This window comes from Geotrypetes seraphini, chromosome 3, assembly GCF_902459505.1.
Source record: "Geotrypetes seraphini chromosome 3, aGeoSer1.1, whole genome shotgun sequence".
NCBI lineage: Eukaryota > Metazoa > Chordata > Amphibia > Gymnophiona > Dermophiidae > Geotrypetes > Geotrypetes seraphini.
In genome coordinates, this window is record NC_047086.1 from 122,056,554 (window position 1) to 122,078,264 (window position 21,711).

A 21,711-nucleotide genomic window follows, 5' to 3' on the forward strand; every position below is an offset into this window, starting at 1 on the left:
CTGCTGCGCACTGTGCAGATGGCTTCAGTGATGCATCCACCAGCACACCCAAGTCTCTCTCAAGACTGCTGTCTCCCAACAATGCCCCCCCCCAATTTGTAGTTGAACAACGGGTTCTTTTTCCCTATATGCATGACCTTGCATTTTTCCACGTTAAAGCGCATTTGCCATTTGTTTGCCCAGTCTTCCAGTTTGTCCAGGTCCCTTTGTAGGTCCTCACACTCCTCCCTGGACCTAACTCTGCCGCACAGTTTGGTATCGTCTGCAAATTTTATAACCTCGCACTTTGCCTCCTTTTCCAGGTCATTGATAAATATGTTGAAGAGTAACGGCCCCAGCACCGATCCCTGTGGCACACCGCTCGTGACTCCCCGCCAGTCAGAGTATTGTCCCTTTACTCCGACCCTCTGCAGTCTACCCGACAACCAGTGCTCGATCCATCTGTGCACATCCCCTCCCACCCCGTGGTTCCACAGCTTCCTAAGCAGCCTTTCATGTGGCACCTTGTCGAAAGCCTTTTGAAAATCGAGGTAAATGATGTCTATAGGTTCCCCATTGTCCACCCGACTGCTTATTCCCTCAAAGAAGTACAGAAGGTTCGTTAAGCATGACCTTCCCTTACAGAATCCATGCTGGCTTGTTCTCAGTAGGCCATTTCCCTCGATGTGCTCGCAAATACTGTCCTTGATCATAGCTTCCACCATCTTCCCTATAATTGAAGTCAGGCTCACCGGCCTGTAGTTCCCGGGGTCACCCCTCGATCCCTTCTTGAAGATAGGTGTGACATTCGCCAATTTCCAGTCCTCTGGTACCTCTCCAGTTTTCAAGGATAGGTTGCAAACATGCTGGATTGTGCCCGCTATTTCTTGTCTTAGTTCCTTTAGAACCCTTGGGTGGATCCCGTCTGGGCCCGGCGATTTGCCGCATTTTAACCTGTCTATCTGTTTGAGGACATCCTCCTTACTTACTATGTGTTCCAATTTTTCAGCCTGTTCCCCACTCATGAGCTCCTCTGAGTCCGGTATATTAGATGTGTCTTCTCTCGTGAAAACCGACGAGAAGAACGTGTTCAACCTCTCAGCTACCTCTTTATCCTCCTTAATCACTCCCTTCCTATCTCCATCGTCCAACGGCCCCACCTCCTCTCTCGCTGGTCGCTTCCCCTTTACGTAACTGAAGAATGCCTTGAAATTTTTCGCCTCCCTGGCCAGCCCCTCTTCGTATTTCCCTTTTGCTTTTCTAACTTCTCGGTGGCATTCCTTTTGGCATTTCCTGTGCGCCTGGTGATTTTCCTCCGTTGGGTCCTTTTTCCATCTCCGGAAGGATACTTTTTTGTCATTTATTGCCCTCTTTACTTCTGCTGAGATCCAAATCGGGTCCTTTGACCGCTTGTTCTTGCCGCCTTTCTTGAAACTGGGGACGTACATTCTTAGTGCTTCCTGCAGGGTGTCCCTGAATAGGGTCCAGGCGCTTCCTACAGTCTCCATCCTAAGGATGTTTCTGAGCTTCCTCCCCACCATTTCCCTCATAGCAACATAGTTCCCTTTCCTGAAGTTGAGTGCAGTTGTTGCGGTCCTCCTTACCGTGGGTGTCCCCCTTTCCAACGTGAATCTGATCGTGTTGTGGTCACTGTTGCCTAGTGGTCCTCCCACTTCTACCCCTCTTGCAGGCCCCCCTAATCCGTTTAGGATGAGGTCAAGAGTAGCACTCCCTCGCGTCGGTTCCCTGACTAGTTGCTCCATGAAGCAGTCCCTCACAGCTTCTACAAATCCTGTTTCCCTAGTGCAGTTGGAGTGACCCGTACTCCAGTCAATCCCCGGGTAGTTGAAGTCCACCATCACTGTTACACTTCCAGTCCTGCATTCTTGTCTCAGTTCAGCTTCCAAGTCGTGTCCGACTCCTTCCGGCGTACCAGGTGGGCGATAGTACAGCCCCAGTTTTATGCCTGCACCCTTGTTTCCCGGCAATTTGACCCATAGCGATTCCAGCCCCTCTGCCTTCTTTGCCATATCCATCCCGACCGAGTAGATAGAGTCCTTTATATATAGTGCTATGCCTCCCCCCTTCTTGTGGGTCCTGTCCCTCCTGTAGAGCTTGTACCCCGGCAGCGCCACATCCCATTGATTCTCCTCTGTCCAACATGTTTCTGTAATTCCAATTATATCCAGGTCTTCCCCCTTGGCCACGACCTCTAGTTCACCCATCTTGGCCATGAGGCTTCTTGCATTTGCGTACAAGCACCGCAGGTCCTGTCGTTTTTCCTCCACCTCTGTATTTACCTGGGCCGCCTCCCCTTGAACTTTGGGCAGTTCTCCTGTTCCCTGTGCTTCTGCTTTGCCCTCAGCCTTTATCCTCGTAGCTTTCGGTTTCCCTACATTCCCGCCACCCCACTTCCCCGCTTTTCCTCTGGGTTTTCTAGCCCTACCGGCCCCCTCCTGGGCTATCATCTTTTGAACCTCCGTTTGATCCCCCTCGCCTTGTGGCACCCCTATATTGCCCTCAGCTTTTGCCTTTGTGCCACCCAGTCCCCTTGTGTCTCCATGCCCCTTAGTCTCCTCCCAGCAAGCTCCCTTTACCTGATGTTTCCCTCGCTGTCTGATCATAAGATCCACCGGTCTCTCTACTTCCTCCTTGCAGTCAGCCCGTTCAGCATCTGTTCTGGATACTGTTGTCCGAAGCGTCAACATCAGATCAGCTGTCGGCTTTCCCCCTCTCCTCAGTTCTCCCTCTCGATCTCCTTCCTCACATTGGCTGCCAGTAGTCTAGTTCCCGCTGTGCTCAGGTGCAGGCCGTCCCGCCGGTAGAGCTTACTCTTTCCCCAGAAGGACGTCCAGTTCCTCACAAAGTGGAAGCCCTCCTCCTGGCACCATCTCCTCAACCATTCATTCACAGCCTGGAGGTCTGCCTGCTTCTTTGCATCTGCTTTCGGTACATGCAGGATCTCTGAGAATGCTATCCTCCGGGTACTCCGCTTCAGCTTTCGTCCCAGGACCCTGAACTGGTCAGTCAGTGTGGCCATGCTGAAGTTCCTCCGGCTCACATCATTTGTTCCAACGTGGATTATCACCGCAGTCTCCTCTGTCTCTGCTCCGTCCAGGATCCTCTCGATCCTATCAGTGACATCTCGTGTCTTGGCCCCTGGGAGACAAGTCACCAGCCGGTCCTCCCTTCCTCCAGCTATGTGACTATCAACCTCTCTCAAGATCGAGTCTCCCACCACAATAGCAGACTTCCCTTTCCTCAGCAACCTCCTCTGTCTCAGGTCCATGTCCTCGGTGTAGTGCAGTGTCTCTCCCTCGGGGTCCCGGTGTGTCACGGTCTCCTCCTCTTGCGTGGTTCCTCCGCTAGGTCCTTCCCCGGTGTCGCATTGTGGATCCTGGGTCTCGTCTGCCGACATCCGTCTGTGCAGCTGCTGGTCCTGTCCCTCCACCTTCCTCCTATAGGCCTCCTCGATGAATCTCTCGAGGTCCCTCACCTGGTCCACAATGGGGCCTGCTCCGTCTGTGTCCTTGGTTGACCAGCTCGTCTCCTCTGCGTTGCGCAGTCCCTCCAGTTCCTGGACCCTGACCCTCAATCTGCCGACCTCCATCCTCAGGCTTTCCAGTTCCTGACACCGACTGCATATGTACTCCCGCCTTCCCAAGGGGAGGTAGTCGTACATATTACACTCTGTGCAGTATACCGGAAAGTACCTCTGGGATCCTGGGTCCTCCATCGCTCTCGTGAAGTGCTGGTGTGCTCCTGCTGTGGGTAAGAGAGAGAGAAAAGAGAAAAGAAAGTGTATTACTTGGCGTTTCTGGTTCCCTCGCAAGGCTCCTTCGCAAAGGCGCTCTCGCTAAGGCGAGCGCCTTTGCCGCTCGCCTTCGCCGTGCGCCGAACGGCTGGGCGCCGTTGGCTCCCTTCTTCTTAAAGGGGAGCCCGGGCGCCGATGCGACCTATGACGCGGTGAGGGGGCGGAGCTATCTCTCGCCGGTCCTCCTGCCTGCTCTGGCTTCCTTCCTCTCGCCTCTCCTGCCCTCTCCGGCCCTGCAACGGACAAGAAAAAAGCAAAAAAACAAAGGCAGAAACCGCCGAGGTCTGCCTCGTGCCCTGGCTTCCCTTCTTCTTAAAGGGGAGCCCGGGCGCCGATGCGACCTATGACGCGGTGAGGGGGCGGAGCTATCTCTCGCCGGTCCTCCTGCCTGCTCTGGCTTCCTTCCTCTCGCCTCTCCTGCCCTCTCCGGCCCTGCAACGGACAAGAAAAAAGCAAAAAAACAAAGGCAGAAACCGCCGAGGTCTGCCTCGTGCCCTGGCTTCCCTTCTTCTTAAAGGGGAGCCCGGGCGCCGATGCGACCTATGATGCGGTGAGGGGGCGGAGCTATCTCTCGCCGGTCCTCCTGCCTGCTCTGGTTTCCTTCCTCTCGCCTCTCCTGCCCTCTCCGGCCCTGCAACGGACAAAGAAAAAAGCAAAAAAAACAAAGGCAGAAACTGCCGAGGTCTGCCTCGTGCCCTGGCTTCCCTTCTTCTTAAAGGGGAGCCCGGGCGCCGATGCGACCTATGACGCGGTGAGGGGGCGGAGCTATCTCTCGCCGGTCCTCCTGCCTGCTCTGGCTTCCTTCCTCTCGCCTCTCCTGCCCTCTCCAGCCCTGCAACGGACAAGAAAAAAGCAAAAAAAAACAGGCAGAAACTGCCGAGGTCTGCCTCGTGCCCTGGCTTCCCTTCTTCTTAAAGGGGAGCCCGGGCGCCGATGCGACCTATGACGCGGTGAGGGGGCGGAGCTATCTCTCGCCGGTCCTCCTGCCTGCTCTGGCTTCCCTCCTCTCGCCTCTCCTGCCCTCTCCGGCCCTGCAACGGACAAAGAAAAAAGCAAAAAAACAAAGGCAGAAACCGCCGAGGTCGGGAGTGACGTCGCAAAAGAAATCTACTATAGAGGTGTTTTAATTTTCAAAATGGCAACTATGATAAAATGAGGAAAATGGTTAAAAAGAAGCTAAAAGGATCAGTTGTAAAGGTTAGGACTGTAAACCAGGCGTGGATGTTATTTAAAAATAACATTGTGGAATCCCATACCAGATGTATTCCACGTATCAGCAAAGGTGGAAAGAAGAGGAAACGAGAGCCGTGAAAGAGGCTATTAGAGCCAAAAAAAATCCTTTTAAAGAATGGAAAAAGGATCAGAATGAAGAAACATAAGCACTGGCCAATTAGATGAAAAATATTGATAAAGACAGTAGGAGACAATATGAAGAGAAACTTGCAAAAGAGGCAGAAACTTATAACAATTTTTTTAGATACATCAGAAGCAGGGAATCTGTTTGACCTTTGGATGATCAAGGAGCAAAAAGGGTGCTCAGGGAGAATAAGACTATAGCGGACAAACTGAATTCTTTGCTTCAGTCTTTATGGAAGATGATGTAAGAGACCTACCTGAACCAGAAATGGTTTTCAAGGGTGATGATGCGGAGGAACTGAAAGAAATCTCAGTGAATCTGGAAGATGTACTAAACCAAATCGACAAGTTAAAAAGTGATAAATCGCCTGGACCAGATGGCATACATCCCAAGGTACCAAAAGAACTCAAACATGAAATTGCTGACCTGCTGTCTGTAGTACCTGAAGATTAGAGGGTGGCCAATATGACACCAATTTTTAACAAGGGCACAAGGGGATATCTGGGAAATTACAGATTGGTAAGTCTCACTTCAGTGCTAGGCAAAATGGTGGAAACAATTATAAAAAATAAAAATGTGGAACACATAGACAAACATGATTTAATGAGAAGGAATCAGCATGGGTTCAGCCGATGGAGATCTTGTCTCACCAATTTGCTTGACTTTTTTGAAGGTGTGAATAAACATGTGGATAAAGGTGAGCTGGTTGATATAGTGTATCTAGATTTTCAGTAAGCTTTTGATAAAGTTCCTCATGAGACTCCTGAGAAAATTAAAGAGTCGTGGGATAGGTGGCAAAGTTCAGTTGTGGATTAGGAATTGGTTATTGGATAGAAAAAGAGGGTAAGGTTAAATGGTCATTTTTCTCAATGGAGGAGAGTAAACAGTGAGTGCCACAGAAGTCTGTATTAGGACCGGTGCTGTTTAACTTATTTATAAATGTCTGGAAATTGGAACGACAAGCGAGGTGATTAAATTTGCAGATGACACTAAACTGTTCAAAGTTGTTAAAATGCATGCGGATTGTGAAACATTTCAGGCAGATCTTAGGAAATTGGAAGACTGGGCGTCCAAGTGACAGATGAAATTTAATGTGCACATTGGGAAGAATAACCCAAATCACAGTTATCAGATGCTAGGGTCCATCTTGGGGGTTAGCGCCAAAGAAAAGGATCTGGGTGTCATCGTAGACAATACAATGAAACTTTCTGCCCAGTGTGTGGTAGCAGCCAAAAAGCAAACAGAATTCTAGGAATTATTAAAAAAGGGATGGTTAACAAGACTAAGAATATTATAATGCCCCTGTATCACTCCATGATGCAACCTCATCTGGAGTATTGTATTTGGTTCTGATCTCTTTATCTCAAGAAAGATATAGTGGTGCTAGAAAAGGGTCAAAGATGAGTGACCAAGATGATAAAGGGGATGGAACTTCTCTCGTGTGAGGAAAGACTAAAAAGGTTGGAAAAGATATGGCTGAGGGGGAGATATGATCGAAGTCTACAAAATCCTGAGTGGAGTAGAACGGGTAAAAGTGAATCGATTTTTTTCACTCCGTCAAATATTACAAAGACTAGGGGACACTCGATGAAGTTACAGGGAAATAGGAGGAAATTTTTTTTTTCACTCAAGAGAATAGTTAAGCTCTGGAACATGTTTCCAGAGGTTGTGGTAAGAGTGGATAGCGTAGCTGGTTTTAAGAAAGGTTTGGACAATTTCCTGGAGAAAAAGTCCATAGTCTGTTATTGAGAAAGACATGGGGGAAGCCACTGCTTGCCCTGGATCGGTAGCATGGAATATTGCTTCTCCTTGGATTTTGGCCAGGTACTAGTGACCTGGATTGGCCACTGTGAGAACGGGCTACTGGGCTTGATGGATCATTGGTCTGACCCGGTAAGGCTATTCTTATGTTCTTTTGTTTTCTTCTAAATTTAATTTCTGTATTTCCTCAGTTGCATTTATGATGTGATTTTGGTTTTGCTTTTTCAAGATTTCAAAAATATACAAAGTCAGAAGGATGCTTGGGTATATAGGGAGAGGAATGGCCAGCAGGAAAAATGTGGTGATACTGTATCTGTGTAAATCTAAGACCTCTGGAGTGTGCTGTCCAAATGTATATGAACACGATGGGGTCAACTAGAACAGTCAGTGGCCTTCATAAAGAATTTAAGGGCAGACATAGTACTAAATATGTATACTGCAAAAGAAAGGTGTTAAGAGAGGCTTTTAAATATCTTCCGAGATATAAATTCACAAGAGATGTTCCCTTTCAGTTTGGAAAGAAATCTTGAACAAGGCGGCATGCGAGTGCAAATCCTTTTCCCCGAAAGGATGATGGATTCTGGGTCAGCCTCCCAGTGGAAGTAATGGAGATGAGGCCTACATCTGAAATCAAAAAATCATGACACAACTAGAGAACTGTCAAGGAGGGGACTGTTGAACTCAGTAGTTAGTATGGATGGCCACATTGGATAAATTGTATGGTCTATATTTACCATGTGGGGATTTTCCCCTGGCTTTTTAAGTGTGCTTTTGACTAATGGCTTTATTAATAATTTTATATTCTATACTTGATTGTACACCACTTTGCTATTGAAAGAGTCGAAATAATGCTGATGTGTATTCCTCTCCAAAATAGTGACACAAGCTGGTACTGTTGAGTTTCTTTGTTCCAATAGTTGCACCCCCTCATTTTGTGTTCTGCTAACTTATTTTTTTTTTTTCTCTTCCCCCCTCCCCTCTCCAGGGCTCATTTTGCCGAGAATCTAAAGCTGCCAGATAGCTTTGATGCTCGAGAACAGTGGCCTAATTGCCCAACAATTAGAGAGATCCGAGACCAGGGTTCCTGTGGTTCCTGCTGGGTAAGTATGTGAGCTGGTAAAGAAGGGACTCTTGTACTTCTGGCTCAGTTAGAACCAGGGCTAATGGTTATCACAGTGGACAGAGAACCAAGAAAGTCAAGTTCAAAGTTTACTTCTCACACTGATGCTGTTTTGAGACCTTGGTGGAAAGCATTTTAGAAACATAGAAATATGACAGTAGATAAAGGTCAAATGGCTTATCCAGTTTTCATCTACTATCTCCTCCTCTTCCCTAAGAGATCCCACGTGCCTGTCCCACGCTTTCTTGAATACAGACATTTTGTCTCCACCACCTCTACTGGGAGACTATTCCACACATCTACCACCCTTTCTGTAAAAAAAAAAAAAATTTCCTTAGATTACTCCTGAGTCTATCACCTGTTAATCTCATTCTATGCCCGCCCTCTCTGGAGCCTCCTTTCAATGGAAAGAGACTCATCTCGTGCGTATTTATGCCATGTAGATATTTAAACATCTCTCAAGAAAAATGTCAAGAGTAACACTCTAAACTCAATAATTAAAAAAAATATATATTACTCGCCAGAGATGGGCTAAGATCCCGATAAACATTTCATGCAAAAAAGGCCGAGAAAAAGCCTCAAAATTTCCATAAACGTTCAGCAGTCACATATCAATAATGATTTAATGTTTTGAATCTGCTTAATTTCATATCATTGACAAAAAAAACTTCACCACCGCAAAAATGTAATTATCACTAGCATACTACACCCATCACTGTGCACAGGGAACATAAAAAGTTTTACTTAGCTGGGAACCATGATCTGAAATCGCCGTCGCTGCAAATGTCTGGCCAGACTTTGATGAAACAGCACGGTGGCTATGAGATAAAACGTCCAGAAATCTGGGCATGATTTCTGGACATTTCAAAATGATATGAAATTAAGCAGATTCAAAACATTAAATCATTATTGATGTGTGACTGCTGAATGTTTATGGAAATTTTGAGGCTTTTTCTCCGCCTTTTTTGCATGAAATGCTTATTGGGGGATCACAGCCCATCTCTGGCGAGTAATATATATTTTTTGAATTATTGAATTTAAACTTCTCTATCATATCTCCCCTCTCCCGCCTTCCCTCCAAAGTATACATATTGAGATTTTTGAGTCTGGCCCGGTATGCCCTATGTTTATATCCTTTTGAAGGTGCAGCCTCCAGAATTATACACAATATTCTAAATGAGGTTTCACCAGAGTCTTATACAGGGGCATCAATACCTCCTTTTTCCTACTGGCCATTCATCTCTGTGCACCCAAGAATCCTTCTAGCTTTCGCTGTCACTTTTTTAACTTGTTTGACCTTAAGATCATCACATACTATCACACCCAGTCTCGCCTCGGGTGTAACTTAGATTGTGATGCCTTGGCCAGGGAGATAACTCTTGAGTGCTTATTTGGAAAGGTCTCTAAATTTAAACTACATCAATTATCCAAATCCCAGAGTCTCTGCCACTTGCTCTCCCCTTCCCCAGGCACATATATAGTCTGGGCATGGCAGCCAGTGTTGTATGCTAGGGCTCTGCCTGTCTTTTTATAGGGTGCTATAATGTTGACTTCTGTTACATAATATACAGAAGTCTGTACATTAGCTGATCAATCCATACTTGCAAACCATTTGCAGAAGGGTGTCAATCACATGTATCAGCTCATTCTTCAGCAGTGAAGTATAGCACTCTCTTCTGTTTTTCCTTTTCCAAGCGAACCAAGAAGAGGTGTTCTGATCTGCTCTGTTCAGTTTTTATTATTTTTGGGTCTTTTTACTCCATTTTTCGGATGCTTTGGTGCTAGAGGACCCCATATTTGGGGCTACTCTGCCTGGGAGAAAGCATAGACTCTGCAAGGGTGGACTGCAGCTCGCAGTGCAACTCCTGGGTGTACCTAATGAGCCAGCCTGCTTTGTGTTACTTCAAGGATCGAGGTCCATTCCCATGGGAGCCTTCTCACCTTTTGATTTATTAGAGTCTTGAGCACAGGCTGTGGGGCCCATGTTCCTTTTGGACTTGAGGGAGCTGGCAACATTTTATTCTCCCCTGTCGCACCACAAGGATTTGTGGGGGGTTGAGCCTTCAGTCTGTTCTGGTCCAACTGGCAGCTCGAAGATTTCCAGGTCTGGACTGTTTACAAAGATTCAAGGAAGAAAGTTCTCTCTACTTCAGTCAGGCTGAAGCAAACCTGACATTTCTGGGGCCAGAGATAGGGTCCCCTACCTCCAAAACCCCTTTCTCTGGAGTTTTTAACTTTCAGGGAAGTTCCCATGGGTCGTTTTTGGCATGATTGTTCTGGTGACAGCCATCTTGGATTTTAAACTAGCTTTTTTTTTTTTAATTTTATTATTTTTAAAGCCTCCATCTGTCTCAGAACTCCTCAATTTGACTCAAAATTGACTGGGATGGCCTCCTCAGGCTATTATACCCCTATATCATGCCAGTTTTGCACTGGATGGTCAGGTGAAGAGCGTCCATGTACCGTGTGCAGCGGTGCATACGATTTAGGGGTGGGGGAGCCTTGAGCTTCGCTTCCTCTAGGGCTGAGGAACCTCAGAGGGACTGAGTGGTAGGGAGAAAATTCCTTCTCGAGTCCTCAAGTAGCAAAGGAACAAAATGCAAGTGCGCGGACACTGCAGAGCTCAAAAGAAGCCAGTCTGAGGTTCTGCAGGGGTCCTTGCATCCTCCTGTCCAAAGATTTATTCTAGAATTTATTAATCTTCTGTGGAAAGCTTATTTGACGGGCCTGTGATGCATTGCATTGCCTGGGGGCATGCTGCTATTGGACCAGGGAGAGATGCCTCTTCAGGAGGTCTCTCCACTGGACAGAAGGCCAATTCCCAGCTTGTGTGACCAAGAGGAGCAGGATTGGGGGAGGGGTGGTGATTGGAGATCAGGCTGCATGCCTTTATTGTCTCAGGGCTCAGCTTCCTTCCTGGAGGATTCCGGTTCCCTGTCAGACTCACAATTCATTGGTGTGGCAACTATTCAGATTGGCTACTGTCCCATATGGCATTACAAATGCACTTAGGGTGTTGAAGTTGGAGTCTCGACAGTCATTCATCTCACAGTGCAATCATGAACGACAAAAATGCTGAGACTAACATTTTCCCTTGCATCCAGACATCATCTTGCTGATCACTGAATAATGGAAGACTCCAAAAGGCTCCCTAAAAGTGGCCAAAAGTATGTCCAAACTTTACCCTATATTCTGGAATGTCAGCAGCTGTTTAGTCAGCTGAAGCTTTGCACAAGATAGCAAGATGGACGTGGTTCTTAAAAGGCAATTTAAAGCGTTAGCTTTGAGAATTAAAGCAGCCGCGACATCCTCATTTGTGGCATGTGCTTGCCATACCAGGTTATGGCGAAGTATGGCCTAGGAAGAGGATGTCTTTCCCCCCAGCTAGTGCTGGAGGGGGTAGATTATGTAGCAGACGCTCTATATGATATATTAGTCATAAGCAAGGTGTTGGCATATGCAGTTTCTGCCCACTGCATGCTCTGAATCAGACAATGGGCTGGTGATTCAGCCTCCAAAGTCATCTTAAGCAGACTGCTCTTCAAAGGGCAAATGTTTAGTAAAGGCCTTGACTACCTTATAGCCAGCGTGGCAGATTGCTGCTCCAAATCTCTACCCGATAAAAGACCTCGCCAATCTGCTGGGGGAAGCAGACAGCTTTCATCCCTCACGAAGTTCCCACCAATTCTTTGCAGGTTCTGCTTAGAAATCTTATCAGGGGTTCAGACAGCGATTTGGCAACTCTAGATGCCAGCAACCCTCAGGGTCTTGTGTCAGCACAACCTCCAAGAAATCACAATGATGCCAGGTTGGCTGCTGCGCTTCCGCATTTTGGTGGGAGACTGCCTGCATTCTGGATGTAGTGGGAGTGAATTTCCTCAGACCACTGGGTTCTAGATCTTATTCAAGAGTGTCACAAGATTGAGTTGTATCGCCCACCTTCAGATCTGTTTATTGACTCTCCAGCTGGATGGCTGGAAAAGGTCAGGGTTCGAGTGACATTGCAAAGACTATAGAACCAGCTCCCGAAGAAGAATCGGGCTATGGCAGATACTCCATATACTTCATAGTGACCAAGAAAGGCACAGAAGATTGGAGACCGATCCTAGACCTAAAGTCCATAAATGCAGCATTGAGAGCACCATACTTCCACATGGAGACTGTTCGGTCCATCATATCATTGTGGCGTTGCCTCCTGGGGAATTCCTAGATCTGACAGAGGCATACTTTCATATTCCCATTTTCCCAGACCAAAGGAAATACTTGAAATTTTATGTCCTACAGCAACATTTTCTGTTTGCAGCCCTGCCTTTTGGTATGGCAACAGCCCCAAGCACATTCACCAATGTGATGGTAGTGGTCGCAGCTCACCTCAGCAGGATGGGTTTACAAGTGCATTCATACCTGGACAATTGGCCGATCAGAGCACCATCAAGGCCGGAGGGCAGGCAGGCAGTGCGACAGGTTGTGGCTCTCCTACAGGATCTGGGCTGGATTGTCAGTTTCAAGAAGAGTCATCTAGAGCTGACCCAATGCCTGGAGTATCTGGGAGTCTGCTTCAACATGACAAAAGGCTGTGTCTTTCTTCTTGAGCCATGCAGACAGAAGCTCTGGAAGCAGATTTCAGATCTCTTAGTGATGCCGAATCCCACAGCCTAGCATCACCTTCAAGTGCTGGGCTTGATTGTGACCACCCTGGAGGTAATTCCCTGGGTGAGGTTGCATATACGCCATCTTCAGGATGGTCTGCTCTCCAGATGGTCCCTGCAGAGGCGTTCCTTACAGCAGCAGCTTCCCTGGACAGGGAATGCGAGGAACAGATTGCATTGGTGGCACCAAGTGGACACCTTATTGAAAGGCTTACCCCTTTGAATCTCCTTATGAGTGACCCTAATGACCTCAATCATTGGCCAATGGCATAAGTAGACAAGAACTCTTATTTTATACTTTTTAGTTCTTTTTTTAAATATTTTTAATTGTTTTAAATATTATTAGAAAATTTAAGAAAACATCCAATGATGCAAAGAATAGTGCATAACTTTTAAGAAAAAGCACTTATCTTAAATGTGAGACGGCACTGCATTCAGACCCAACGGGGCCGCCATTTCACCTGCGAGGGCTTCGTCAGGGGAAAACCATACACAGTGCCTAAAAGAATAAAGTTAAAGCAAATTTCAATACACGTGAACTGGATGTAAATATTTCAAAGCAGTATTTTGAAAAAAACAGCAAACTTACGGAACAATTGCGTTCTAATTCCTTACTGAAAATTAGCTCAAGAAATGGCGTCAATGTAAAAAGACGCTAAGCCATTTAAATACCCCAATCAAAAGACTGTCGGCAACAAACGTATCTCTACGTAAAATACGTAAAGTACGTAAAAAACGTAACAAACGTGATGACGTGACACTAAAGGAGACATACAAAAAAAATTTTCTTTCTTCAGTCACTATAGAAAAGCAGGACAAAATCAAAAAATATCAAAATAAACATCAAAATGAACATTAGTAGTAAACAGACCAATCTATCTTGTCATTAAGACCAATGGGTTGAAGTGATTGTAGTGTGAAAATCCAGTAGGTCTCACGACGTTTTAACACAGAGGTACGATCTCCCCCTCTGTCATTCTTCTGTACTGTGTCCATGATGCAGCCTTTAAGTGTGTTAAATGTATGGGATGCATCTATACAATGCTGTACCAAAGGTTGTTTGTCTTGCATTCTTTTAATATTTGATTTATGTTCAGCTAGACAGGTTCTAAAAGGTCTTGTGGTCATGCCAACATAAATCATTGGGCACGGGCACATGATGACGTAAATAACGTGATCCGATTGACAGGTGCTAAAATGTTTGAGTTTGTATGTGATTTTGTTAATTGGATTTGTAAATTCTTTAGTTTGAAAAGAAAAATCACTAAAAGCACAATGTCCACACCTATAGTGCCCAATGGGAAGAAGAGACATGTCGGACCGTGGGGCAGCATTAATGTTGAAAAACTCTTAAGTTCTTACCCCGTGAAAAAGCAAAACGTAGTCTGTTGTTGTTAAACATTGGAAGAGATTGTATGATACCCCAGTGTTTACGAATAATTCTGGTTATTTGCGAACTAGAAGACGAGTGTTTCAAAACACATGTAACAACAGGATCTTCTGAAACAGAGCAAATTTTATCTTCTTCTTGATCTTTGAGTAAGAGCTCTCTGTTGTTATATTTTGCTCTTTTATAGGCATTTCTAATAATTTGAGATGGATAGCCTCTGGCTTTAAGTTTCTTACTTAGATGTTTTGCCTGTATCTTGAAATCAGAACTGAGAGTGCAATTTCGGCGCAATCTCAACATTTGAGAAAACGGAAGACTGTTTTTTAAATGTCTCGGATGGCAACTCGAATATTCAAGAAAAGTATTCTTGGCTAAAGGCTTCTCATATGTTCTTGTAGTGAATAGTTGATTTTCCATGGTAATCTCGACATCTAAATAATGAATGTGTTTATTTGAAAAAGAAATGGTAAACTGAATGTTACTGTTACATGTGTTGAGCCACGTGACAAATGATAACAACAAATTTTCAGATCCCTTCCATAGGAGGAAAACGTCATCAATGTATCTCCACCACGTGTGGATCAAAAGTTCAAAAGGAGAATTGTCTATCCATGTTTTTTCAAATGAAATCATGAATAAGTTGGCGACAGAGGGGGCGAAAGTCGCCCCCATGGCTACGCCTCTAATTTGTTTGAAGAGGCTGCCATCAAAACTAAAAAAATTCTCACACATAGCCAAAGTAGCTAAGTTAACAACAAAATCTGTGGGTACAGTTTGTGGTTTCGGTTGTGTTTCCAAAACATTCTTGATGACATCTATTGCATCCTGCTGTGGGATCGATGTATACAATGAAGAAACATCTAGGGTGGCCATTATAAATGGGCCATCTTGAATTTCAATGGCATCTAGTTTGTTCAAGAAATCTTTTGAATCCCTAATATAGGATTTGCTTTTGGGGACCTTATGTTTAATGAATTCATCAACATATCTAGATAAGGGCTCTAAGATTGAGCCTCGTGTAGATGTAATGGGTCTGTAAGGCGGATTGATATGGTCCTTGTGTAATTTCGGTAAAAAATAAATGTTGGAGATAACTGGATGTTTGTTATTCAAAAATCGATAATCACGATTAGTGATAAAACCTGCCTTAAGTGCTGAATCAGTTATTTTTCGTATTTTATTTTGAATCCTTTTTGTAGGATCCAATTTGATTTTTAAGTATGTCTCGGTGTCTTGGAGATGTTCAAAAGCCTTCTTTTTGTATGTGGTCATATCCTGAATTGTGATGGCTCCCCCCCTTATCTGCAGCTTTTATTATGATGTTATCATTTTGTTGTAAAGTAGCAAGCGCTCTATGTTCATTCGATGTAAGATTAGATTTAAACTTATGTTTTGTCGGCTGACTAAACATTTTCTGACAATCTTGAAAAACTAATTGTTTGAACACATTAAGTGTTGCATCTACAGGTCCAGTTGGCTTCCATGTGGACTTGGGGGCTATGACTGTTTTATCAGGATAATTGGACTTGGCAGCAAAAAATATTTTAATTTCTAGGAGTCTAGTAAAACGTTCAAAATCTATGTTAAATTGGAATTCGTTGCAGGGAACTGTCGGTACGAAAGAAAGTCCATGTTCTAATAATTCTATTTCACTGGACTCAAGATTGTGTTGTGATAGATTAACAGTTACTGTTGACTTTGTTGCTGAGACCTTGTCCACGGTCTGCCTCTTGTTTGATTCCTTCCTCGTCTGCCTCTCCGGGATTGATATCCAGTTCGTGGCCCTAAAAAAGGCTTTCCAGAACCAGTGCTTCCAGAAGAACTAAGGCTGCTTGAAGAGGTACTCAATTCTGTGTTATTAGTAGGAGCTGCATTATTTTGAGGATCAGTGTGAGGAATCATCCAATGGTAAACTCTATTGCTCAAATAATCTTTCTCATCTCTATGGAATTTCTTTAATTTAAACTTTTTGATGTTCTCTTTGAATTTGTCCAAATTATCGTTCGTCTTAGCTAACTCACTTTGATAAGACTCCATAGATTGAGTGGTCTTCAATGTGGAAATGGTTTTATCAAGATCTATCTTGTAACTTTCTATCTGTTTGTTGCTTCTTTCAATTATCAGCAGCATTAAATCAAACGAACACTTGTTCAAAATCATATTCCATTTTTGTAAAAATTCAACGTCTTCCTTAAAGTTTTGAGGTTCTTTATTTATTCTTAGACCCCTAGGTATCCTTTCATGTTTGCAATATTCTATCAGGATACCACTATTTAATTCAGTTTTAATGATTTTTTTCTGCTGATTAAAAAATAAATTCCAGTCAGTAGATAAGGTGTCAGTATTAGCCGAACTGATGTCAAAATGAGAGGGTAAGCTTAATATGGATTCAGTTTGTTCAATATTGAACCCATATGTAGTGTTCCAGTTGCTTGAAGTCATTGTAGTATAAAGATCGGTTAAACCAAGAGACAAGTACTATGGAAGTGTCTGAATATTTGAAAACAGCAAATTCACTTCTCAGGCAAATACTAGTGACTAGCCAAGCCTCAGAGACCGATTATTCAAGCCAACAATGCTGAATAAATGGATTCGGTCAAGATCTCAATCATTGGCCAATGGCATAAGTAGACAAGAACTCTTATTTTATACTTTTTAGTTCTTTTTTTAAATATTTTTAATTGTTTTAAATATTATTAGAAAATTTAAGAAAACATCCAATGATGCAAAGAATAGTGCATAACTTTTAAGAAAAAGCACTTATCTTAAATGTGAGACGGCACTGCATTCAGACCCAACGGGGCCGCTGTTTCACCTGCGAGGGCTTCGTCAGGGGAAAACCATACACAATGCCTAAAAGAATAAAGTTAAAGCAAATTTCAATACACGTGAACTGGATGTAAATATTTCAAAGCAGTATTTTGAAAAAAACAGCAAACTTACGGAACAATTGCGTTCTAATTCCTTACTGAAAATTAGCTCAAGAAATGGCGTCAATGTAAAAAGACGCTAAGCCATTTGAATACCCCAATCAAAAGACTGTCGGCAACAAACGTATCTCTACGTAAAATACGTAAAGTACGTAAAAAACGTAACAAACGTGATGACGTGACACTAAAGGAGACATACAAAAAAAATTTTCTTTCTTCAGTCACTATAGAAAAGCAGGACAAAATCAAAAAATATCAAAATAAACATCAAAATGAACATTAGATATAGATGCATCCCATACATTTAACACACTTAAAGGCTGCATCATAGACACAGTAAAGAAGAATGACAGAGGGGGAGATCGTACCTCTGTGTTAAAACGTCGTGAGACCTACTGGATTTTCACACTACAATCACTTCAACCCATTGGTCTTAATGACAAGATAGATTGGTCTGTTTACTACTAATGTTCATTTTGATGTTTATTTTGATATTTTTTGATTTTGTCCTGCTTTTCTATAGTGACTGAAGAAAGAAAATTTTTTTTGTATGTCTCCTTTAGTGTCACGTCATCACGTTTGTTACGTTTTTTACGTACTTTACGTATTTTACGTAGAGATACGTTTGTTGCCGACAGTCTTTTGATTGGGGTATTTAAATGGCTTAGCGTCTTTTTACATTGACGCCATTTCTTGAGCTAATTTTCAGTAAGGAATTAGAACGCAATTGTTCCGTAAGTTTGCTGTTTTTTTCAAAATACTGCTTTGAAATATTTACATCCAGTTCACGTGTATTGAAATTTGCTTTAACTTTATTCTTTTAGGCACTGTGTATGGTTTTCCCCTGACGAAGCCCTCGCAGGTGAAACGGCGGCCCCGTTGGGTCTGAATGCAGTGCCGTCTCACATTTAAGATAAGTGCTTTTTCTTAAAAGTTATGCACTATTCTTTGCATCATTGGATGTTTTCTTAAATTTTCTAATAATATTTAAAACAATTAAAAATATTTAAAAAAAGAACTAAAAAGTATAAAATAAGAGTTCTTGTCTACTTATGCCATTGGCCAATGATTGAGATCTTGACCGAATCCATTTATTCAGCATTGTTGGCTTGAATAATCGGTCTCTGAGGCTTGGCATTTATATGTTGAATAACTAGTCACTAGTATTTGCCTGAGAAGTGAATTTGCTGTTTTCAAATATTCAGACACTTCCATAGTACTTGTCTCTTGGTTTGACCCTAATGACCGACACCAGCCTGTTTGGCTCGGGAGCCCATTATAGCAATCATCCAGTACAGGGTCAATGGACCCTCCCACAGAGGAAGTGGTCTATAAATTGCCTGGAACTCCGAGCCATTCACCTAGCATTATGGTAGTTGGAACAGTACCTGGAAGGAAAGGCAGTCTTGAGTTTGCCACCGCAGTAGCTTAAGTAAATAGATAGGGGAGGCACCAGAAGTGCTCCCTTATGTCTAGAGGCTCAGATAGGCTTCTAACCATTGGAACAATATCTTCAGGCACCCTCAGCAGCCTAAGTAGCAGGAGTGGAAAACGTACAAGCTGACTTCTCAGCCAGTAGACTCTAAACCCAAGGGAGTAGTCCATGTCCCTAAGAGCGTTCAGCCTCATTGTGCAATGCTGGGGATGGGTCAAAGATAGACCTTAAGGCATCCATCAAGAATGCAAAGGTGTAACATTTTTACAGCCTAAGAGGCAAACCAAGAAGTGCTTTGGTTCAACCCTGGCAGGAAGAGTGGCTTCTATGTTTTCCCCATGGCCCATGGTGAGCCGGGTCATCTGCAGAATCACGTCTCACCAAGGATTTGTGATCTTGGTAGGCAGATCTGTTGCCTTGCCAGCCTTGATAGGCAGATCTTGTGTATCTCCAACGAGACAGATGTCTCAAGCTACCAGTGCATATGGGTATAAGAACATAAGAATTGCTGCTGCTGGGTCAGACCAGTGATCCATCACGCCCAGCAATCCGCTCACGCGGCGGCCCCCAGGTCAAAGACCAGTGTCATAACTGAGACCAGCCCTACCTGCGTTCGTTCTAGTTCAGCAGGAACTAATCTAACCTTGTCTTGAATCCCTGGAGGGTGTTTTCCCTTATAACAGACTCCGGAAGAGCATTCCAGTTCTCTACCACTCTCTGGGTGAAGAAGAACTTCCTTACGTTTGTACAGAATCTATCCCCTTTTAACTTTATTTGCCCTCTCGTTCTCTCTACCTTGGAGAGGGTGAACAACCTGTCTTTATCTACTAAGTCTATTCCCTTCAGTATCTTGAATGTTTAGATCATGTCCCCTCTCAGTCTACTCTTTACAAGGGAGAAGAGGCCCAGCTTCTCTAATCTCTCACTGTATGGCAACTCTTCCAACCCCTTAACCATTTTAGTCGCTCTTCTCTGGACCCTTTCGAGTAGTACCGTGTCCTTCTTCATGTACAGCGACCAGTGCTGGACACATTATTCCAAGTGAGAGCGTACCATGGCCCAGTACAGCGGCATGATAACCTTCTCTGATCACAGTCGGGGTCCAGTTCCCATGGAGAACCCAGATTGCTTTGGTCTTAAGGCAGGACTATTGAGCACATGGTCTTGACCCGCAAGCGCCTTTCTGAGGTAGTCATTGCTACTCTCCGAGCAAAGAAGCAATCAACGTTTGTGGCCTATGCTAAGGCCTGGAAAGCTTTCCAGCTCTGGTACTCCAAAAATCAGGTTGAGCCTTTTCAAGGCACCAATTCCTGTGATCTTGGCATTTTTTCAAGCTGAAGATAGAAAAGGACCTAGCAGTGTTATCTCTCAAGGTCCAGGTGGCAGGCCTCTTATGCTTCCAGGCTCAAGGAGAAAAATAATCTCTGGCATCTGACCCTGCTATAATCCGGTTCTTGAAAGGAGCGCTAAGGTTGCATCCTCCCATATAAGAACAAAAAAATTGCTGCTGCTGGGTCAGACCAGTGGTCCATCGTGCCCAGCAGTCCACTCAAGTTGCGGCCCTTAGGCCAAAGACCAGTGCCCTATTTGAGTCTAGCCTTACTTGCGTATGTTCTGTTCTAGTAGGAACTTATTCAACCCTGTCTTGAACCCCTGGAGGGTGCTTTCCCCTATAACAGCCTCCAGAAGAGCGTTCCAGATTTCTACCACTCTCTGGGTGAAGAAGAACTTCCTTTCTGTCCTGGAATCTTAATGTCATTTTGAAGGGCCGGTACAAGCCTCCATATGAGCCGGTACAAGCCTCCATATGAGGCATCTCTTCTGGAATTCATGGTAAAGACTATTTCTGGTGGTTATAGTTTGTGCGATTTCAGAATTGAAGGCTTTTTCTTGCAGAGAGCCCTTCCTAAGGATCTCAGAGGCTGGGATTTCTCTGCGCATGGTATCTTATTTCCTTCCAAAGGTTATCTTTTATTGTCAACCAAGAGGTTCTTTTACTTGCTATTTATCCTACAGTTTTGAACAAGCAAGATGAGATATTGCAGAGGCTAGATGTGCGAAGAGTTCTACTCTATTATCTGGAAAGGACAAATTGAGTCTCGCCTTTCTAACCATCTTTTTGTGCTGACTAATCAATCCAGTATCGACAGACCAGCTTCCATGGCTATTTCCATATGGATTCGCATGGCATTTTCGTTGGCGTATGATGGCTATGACAAACAGCTGCCTATTTCTGTCAAAGCTCATTTGATCAGAAGTGTGGCATCTTCATGAGTGGAGTCCTGGGCAATTCTGCCCAAAGAGATCTGTAAAGCAGCTGCTTGGTCTACTCCATACCTTTACAAAGTTCTATAGAGTGGATGTGACAGTTCAAGAGGACACGGCTTTTGGGTCCTCAGTCTTGCAGGCAGACTCATCTGTCCCTCCCTAGACATCTGGCACTGCTTTTAGTATGCCACCTAAAGTACACACTCCTGTGTATATGTAACAATGAAAGATTAGGTGCTTACCTGGATAGTCTTGTTCTGTTAATATACACAGTAGAGAATGACACAGGGACAAATTTTTCCCCCTGTTCCTGTAGGAACTCAATTTTCCCATCTGCGCAAGTTCTGTCGCTGTCCCTGTCCCAGTCCCATTCCTATAAGCTCTTATCTTTTAACCACACAAGCCTCGAACATTTATGGTTTTAAAATGTTTGAGACTTGTACAGATGAGGACAGAGCTTGCAGGAATGGGGCAGGGACAGGAAAAGAACTTGCAGGATTGGATGGGAAAATGAGTTCCTGTGGGGGCGGGGAAAAATTTGTCCCCATGTCATTCTCTAATACACAGGATTCCAGACAGCTCACTCTGTACATTTTGCAATTTGCCTGCTTTCTGCCTCGGTGAACCCTAAGGCCTGGAACTGGAGTTCTTCTCCTGTCAGTTGGATGAACATGAATTACTTACTAATAAAGTACTGAGTTATTAAGCTTTGCAGTTTGTGTTAATGCTAGTTGCACACAGCAGGTTGGTTCGTTGATACACCTATGTTGCAAGTTCATGCTAATAATTGACCTTTTTCATGAGTTACGGAGCAGAACAGAAATGTATGTTATTTCTGGGGAAGATCCCCATGCCCTTCCTTCTCTTTTTTCTCCCATTTATAGTGAAACTCGATTGCTTTGGTTAAAACTGAAGAGAGAGCTACACTTTACTGGTGGTAGTAGAGGAGCTGAAAGATGTGATTGACACCCTTCTGCAAACTGTTTGCGAGTATGGATTAATCAACTA

At 44.1% G+C, this 21,711-nt stretch overlaps 1 protein-coding gene across 1 annotated transcript in view; it reads left to right on the forward strand.

Annotated features, from left to right (window-relative positions):
* Window positions 1–21,711, forward strand: part of CTSB (cathepsin B) — a 113,704-nt gene that overhangs the window by 41,645 nt on the left and 50,348 nt on the right. Inside the window, exon 4 of the mRNA XM_033935519.1 lies at window positions 7,897–8,011. Within this exon, the coding sequence (XP_033791410.1) occupies window positions 7,897–8,011 (115 nt within the window). The remainder of the gene's footprint in view (window positions 1–7,896; window positions 8,012–21,711) is intronic.